Source organism: Pteropus vampyrus, unplaced genomic scaffold (genome assembly GCF_000151845.1).
Source record: "Pteropus vampyrus isolate Shadow unplaced genomic scaffold, Pvam_2.0 Scaffold203, whole genome shotgun sequence".
NCBI lineage: Eukaryota > Metazoa > Chordata > Mammalia > Chiroptera > Pteropodidae > Pteropus > Pteropus vampyrus.
This window is the reverse complement of record NW_011888984.1, coordinates 708,202-714,530: the sequence shown is the minus strand read 5'-3', so window position 1 is coordinate 714,530 and position 6,329 is coordinate 708,202. Positions and strand designations below refer to the sequence as shown.

The following is a 6,329-nucleotide window of genomic DNA, read 5'->3' as shown; positions in this document are numbered from 1 at the left end:
ACTGTGGGCCCCATCGAACGTGGTGAGATTGGTGCCCACAGAGAGAGTGCAGAGACTGGGGGGGACCCAGCAGTCCCGGGCCCCGGCCTCGACCTCGCATACGTGGCCGAGAGGACAGCCGGTCGCCTGGCACGTCAGGCCGGTGCTTGGGGAGCAGGAACAGCGCTCGGTGCAGTCTGAGCTCAGCAGGGAGGAATTCACCTGTGCACAGAAGGGGGCCAGGGAAGGGCGGTGTGGAGGGTTGTGACGATGGCCACAATCCTTCCACCCTCTGGATCCATGCAGGTGACTCTGCCACGACTCCCATGAAGAAATGGAGCTTATTTCCCCTTCCCCACGAATCTGGGGGTGGCCTTAAGACTACGCTTTGGTTATCACAATGCAGCAGAAGCAATGCTGTGCCAGGTTCAAGCCTAAACCTCAAGAGACCTCACAGCTGCCTTCTCTCTTTCTCTCCCCACCCCCCACCTCCCTCTCTCCCAGCCCAAACTGCAGGGTTGCAGAATTGTGGACTGTACAAATAATTGTTTTATGCTACTATGTTCTGGAGGAGTTTGTAAGCCGGCAAAAGCTAACTGACCCCGGTGGGGTGGGCAGGAAGCATCGCAGCAGCGTAGAAACCCAATTCCAGGAAACGACTTTCTCCTGTTTTTTTCCTGCCTGACTGGCTGTTCATCCTTCACCGCATTTTCAAATTCTCCTGGTTTCCCAAATCCTAACAATACGTTGCCTGGGGCTCCGCCCTCAGACCTTTCTTTGTCTACCTACATTTACCACCTGGTGATTTCATCAAATCTCACGGAAAAGTACAAGCAGAGTCTCATCCTCACTTGGACTCTGGCCCAAGGGGATGACTGTTTTAGAGGACTTTATTGGGACAACCGCTAAAATTTGAATAAAATCTTCAGATTACATAATAGTATTGAATCCGTGTTAATTTCCCGATTTTGAATTGTACTCTGGTCATATTAAACGAATTTCCTTAGTCTTAGGGAATCCATGCTAAAGTATTTAAAGGTAAAGGTGTCTATATCATATTCTCAAATGGTTCAGAAAAAAAAATCATATATATATGTATTTATATAGAGGGAAAAAGTCAATAGTTGAAAACCTGAATGAACGGTATGCAAGAGTTCTTTGTATTATTCTTGTGGTTTTCTTAAGTTTGAATTCTTTAAAAGTTTGAAAACTTTATAATAAATAAAGAAATGTAATAAATAAGTAACAACTCTATACTGATCACTCCCACATTTGTATCTCCGGCCCAGACTCACAGATCCAAGAAACCTAACACAGGCAGAATGGTCCAGGCTGGGACGGAAAAGGACAGGGGGCTGTGGGAGTCCAGCCTAGGGGATCAAGGAGGGCTTCCTGTAGGTGGTGATACCTGAAGGAAGAGGCAGAAGTCTGGCATCTCCGTCCCCAGAAGTCCTGTACTCCCAGACCCTCTAGTCTACCTTTGTGCCCTTGATAAAACTCTGATGAATTTCCTTTATTTGATAAATATGCAAACTCAGTGATTAGTAAGAGCTCAAAAAACATCAATAACAAACATAAACCAGCTATCAGCTTTCAAGTAATTAAATTATCGTTAGCTGCGCTACCTGCTGTTCTGTTGTAAACTGCTCTTATTGTTACTGCGTGTGATGAACACGGAGGGGAGGGCGAGGCCCAGGGCTCAGTGTGTGTCTTCCACGTGCAATCGCACCCACCCTCAGACGCCTATGGCATCAGGATGATGATAAGTCCCATTTTATGGATGAAGAAAATGAAGTGGAATAACAGCGCCCCCCCCCCCGCCCCCCGCCCCCAACCTACCCAAAGATACCGGGTCCTAATGCCTGGAGCCAGTAACTACTACCTCACATGGAAAAAGGGTGTTTACATTAGGCTGATGCTATTAAGGATCTTGAGCTGGAGAGATCACCCTGGATGACCTGACTGGGCCTTAAATGCAGTCATGTGTATCCTAAGGATACACACAGAGGAGGGGGAATGTGACACAGAAGCAGAAACTGCAGAGACGGGACAAGCCAAGGAATGCCTGCAGCCACCAAAAGCTGCGAGAGGCAGGGAGAAGGTCCTTCCAGAGCCTCTGAAGAGAGTGGCGCCCTGAGGACACCTTGGTTTTTGACCCAGTTATGTGATTTCTGATTTAAGGCCTCCAGAACTCTGGGAGGATAAATTTCTCTTGTTCTAAGCCACCAAGTTCATGGTCGTTTGTCACAGCAACCACAGGCAACTAATACAAGAACGTCACCAGCACTGGTCACGCGGCTGGGAAATGCTGGCCGCTTCTCGGTCCCCAACCTTGAGGGGGTCGGCACAGAAGCTCTGAGTCTTCCGCAAGCCCCTCCACCCTCCCCGCCCATCTCGAGACCCCGCTCACCGGCAAGTACCGGCCATCGTGGGTGCAGCCGCAGTCCTGGACGGGGACACAGATGCCCTGGGAGAGCAGGAAGTGGTCATCGCACTCACAGCCCTCAAAGCAGCGGCTGGTGCAGCCCATGAGGCCGGAGAGGGCGGCACAGGAGCCCGGGCAGGAGCGTGTGCAGACGGAGTAGTGGCTGTGGGTAGGGCACTGGAGTGCTGTGGGGACAGGAGGCAGGGTGGGGTCACGCCTGCACCCAGACACTGAGGAGAGAGAGGGCCCGCTGCCCACCCAGCCCTGGGGACACAAGCAATGAAGACGGCCCCAGGCCTCACTCTATGGAGCTCATATCTATGGGACAGACACTGCTGGCCCAGCAGAGGGGTCAGGGCCGGGATGAGGCAAAACAGAGAGCCGAGGACCCCGGGGAAGCATCCGGGCTCTGGCCCTGGGCTGCAGCTGAACAACTGCTGGATGGTGTGGCTGTGCCGAGATGAGGACCAGAGTCAGAGAACAGGAGGATGGGGGTTGGGGAGAAATGCCGATGTCACATGAGAACACAGCAGGGGTGAGGGACCCTGAGAACACCCAGGGGGAAGTATCCAGAGGCCACTGAGCCCTGAAGCTGGCAGGCAGGAGAAGCTCAGAGCCCGAGGCAGGTGATATCTACGCCAAGCACTGAAGACAAATCTAAGGCTGCGGAGCTGGATGACCGCCCTGGGCGCAGGTCCTGCCCTGGAGAGAACTGAGGTGACACAGCCCTGCTCTGGGGGTGCGAGGGGCCACTGCCTCGTTCTGGGGAGTGGGAGAGGACACAGCCCTGCCCTGGGGGTTTGAAGGATAACCCCTGACTGAAGGGGTCTGAGAGGTGCAGTCCTAGGGCCTGAGGGGGCTGCAGCCTTGTCCTGGGGTATCTGAGGAAATATGGTCCCTTCCTGGGTGGGGACTGGGTAAACCGCAGACTCAGGCTTTGTCTTATGAGCTTCGGACCTGTCACCCTGCCCTCCCACGTCACCATGGAAAGGTCCAGGATGAGCCCTGAGGAAGAGCTGGTCTGGGTTTTGGGGCGCCCCCCTCCCCGCAAAGGAATCTGGGAAGGGCCAGTCGGCGGCCGAGGGGAGCCAGCAGGGCACGCTGTGGGATGGGGGGAGAGCCCTTCACAGGGAGATGCAGACAGGACAGGGCATGGGTTAGGGGATGTCCCCGAGCCTGGTCTGGGGTCCTTTGGGGGTCCTACGGACACTCACGGCAGAAGCTGTCTGTCCTCCAGGGCTTCACGGCCATGCCGGCTGCCTGGCAGGCCGCTGTGTAGGCAGCCAGGCTGCGGCAGAGGAACGTGCTGTTGCCCTTCTGGGCACACATGTCGTACACGCACTGGCGGAAGTACTCAGAGGGGCTCAGTGCTGCGTGGCAGGCCACGAAGGGGCCCTGGGGGTCCTTGAGCTGGCCGCAGACCTTGACGCTCTCATAGGGCGCCGTCTCCTCTGCGAAGCACACAGGACAGCCCTGGGGCCCGCAGCCCTCGCCACAGCCCTGGGAGGAGCTGGGCGCCCGCCATGCAGCTCCGAAGGCGTACACGCTGGGGGCCACAATACCACTGGGTAGGACAAAGTCGTCGCTCCAATTGCCATTGAAGTTCCCACAGAGGCCGCAGAGCCGGCCCCGGAAGGAACTGGGGATGGATATGAGGACATGGGCATCGCCATCAAAGAGAAGCCGCAGTTTCTTGGTGGTCTGTAGCACCATGTTCCGGCCCTCGGCAGTCACCCGCACGTGGCCCACAGCCACAGGCAGGGCCACCGTCTCGCCGTCCACAGTGACCTGGGTGGAAGGGTCAGCTGGGTCAAGGACTCAGAACCACAGGTAAGGCAGTCCCCTTAAGATGCCCAGGGTGGAGCTGTGTCCCTCTCAGTCCCTCTGGGGTGGGGCGTGTCCCCCACAGCTTCCCAGGGCAGAGTAGTATCCCTCTCACAGCCCCCAGAGAAAGGGCTATGTGCCCTTCGCACCCCTAGGACAGATGTGTGTCCCACTCGGTCCCCTCAGGGTGGGATTATATGCCCCTCAGAACTCCCAGAATGGGCCCTGTACCCCTCAGAGCCCCCAGGGCAGGGCCATGTCCCCATCAGACTCCCGAAGCAAGGCCATGTCCACTCACCTGCGGGCCCTTAGCCAGGCTCACAACCTGGCCAGCCACAGTGACGAGCAGGCGTTGTGGGTCTCCGGCTGCATTCTTCTCAAGCACAATGGCAAAGTCCTCGTCCTCGGGCTGTGGGTGGCAGACTTGGGCCAAGACATAGGAGCAGGAGCCATGCAGATCATAGGCACGTCCATCGAGGGTAACGTAGTGGATGCCCCCATTGGCCAGGCAGCGGCCACAGCCTGGAGAGTGACAGGCCTGGACGCCATCCTCTATGCGACACTCTTCATAGGGCCTGCAGGCTGTGCCCTCCTGGCAGCTGACCTGGCCACCCGGCCCACACTCACAGCGCCACTCACACTGGGGGCCTGGGTAGAAGGCCTCGCCCAGTGGGTAGTAGTGGCCCTCATGGAGGCAGCCACACTGGCCCACGGGCACACAGGTGTCGCCACTGAGCACGAAGCCAGCATCACAGACGCAGCCCTCGCGGCAGGCTGGCTTACAGCCCTCAGGCACCGAGAGGCTTGGGCAGCTCACAGGGCAGGAGTCGCCGCAGACCTCGTAGTGGCTGTGGGCAGGACACTGGAGGGCTGTGGGGACGAGAAGAGAATGAGCCAGGGGGAGGCACAGAGTGAGGGAACTCGCCCACGTGGACTTGTATGTGCTGCCTGAGCATAGTTCACGAGTGACTCTGTGCAGGGACGAGTGGGGTGTTGAACCCAGCACATCTAACTGGGGGAGTCAGTATGGGGTTCCGGGGACCGGGTTGTGCGTCAACCTGATCAATCTGACCATGCGCATCTAACTAAGATGTACAAGACTAAGCTAACTGGGGGTGTCTCAGGGTGTGGATCTGACTGGGGCATATGGCCGGATGGATCTTGGGGTGTGAATCCACCTGAGTGTAGCTGGCTGCAGATGTCTGAGCCTCTGACCGAGTCTCTCTGACAGGGTGCATATCAGTGTGTGACTCTGATCAGCTGCATCTGATTGGGTGAAGCTGACAGGATAAATTTGACCGAGCAGATCTGCCAGAGGGGAACTGCCCAGGACTATCTGAACTTGGGGCTATGTCAGGGTCATGATTCTACAGGGATGGACCTGCCCAGTGTCTCAGTGTAAATCCACCCAAGTGTCTCTAACCAGAGGAGTCCCTGTCTGAGGTTATCGGACCAATTCCCACGTATTTCAGTGTCCGAAACATCTGACCAGGGCTACCTGAGAGAATCTACTTGTGTACCACACTGTTTGGCTCGGACAGGGTCGGCCACCCCACTTCTACTGGCACACGATCCTGGAGAGTGTATTGGACCCACTGTTCCTGACCAGGTGTGTCTGAGTCTCTCCCACTGAAGTAGTGACCTGGTGTATTTCAGTGTGTGAATGTCAAGGTGTTTGACAGGAGGCATCTGGCTCGTGAGAGGCAAGATGATGTCTAAGCCCCAGGAGGAGAAGGCTCTTGTCCCAGAGCCCTGTGAAGGGGAAGGCAGGGAGACCCCGCTCCCCACTATGTGGCCCCTGCATGAATGAGTACTCACGACAGAAATCCGGCCGCCTCCACTCGCCAAGCTGGGCCCCAGCGGCCTGGCAGGCTGCCACGTAAGTGGCCACGGCAGGGCAGAGGCCTCCCGGGTGGCCCTGAACCTGGCAGGCATCCAGCAAGCAGGCCTGGAAGTACTGCGCCGGGGGCACGAGGCCATGGCAGGGCGCCAGCGGGCCGTCAGGGGCCGAGATCACACCGCAGGCGTCGGGGCCGCCGAAGGGCTTCTGCTGCTCGGGCGTGCACGGCGCGGGGCACGGCCCGGGCACGCACTCCCCGCA

The 6,329-nt window shown here is 57.2% G+C and overlaps 1 protein-coding gene across 1 annotated transcript in view; it reads right to left on the bottom strand.

Moving 5' to 3' along the window:
- LOC105300218 (IgGFc-binding protein) overlaps nucleotides 1–6,329 on the bottom strand; it is a 35,954-nt gene that overhangs the window by 1,900 nt on the left and 27,725 nt on the right. The window contains exons 13-17 of the mRNA XM_023537909.1: nucleotides 6,047–6,320; nucleotides 4,527–5,098; nucleotides 3,619–4,192; nucleotides 2,390–2,589; nucleotides 3–201 (exon numbers count right to left, since the gene is read on the bottom strand). Coding sequence (XP_023393677.1) covers nucleotides 3–201; nucleotides 2,390–2,589; nucleotides 3,619–4,192; nucleotides 4,527–5,098; nucleotides 6,047–6,320 — 1,819 coding nt within the window. The remainder of the gene's footprint in view (nucleotides 1–2; nucleotides 202–2,389; nucleotides 2,590–3,618; nucleotides 4,193–4,526; nucleotides 5,099–6,046; nucleotides 6,321–6,329) is intronic.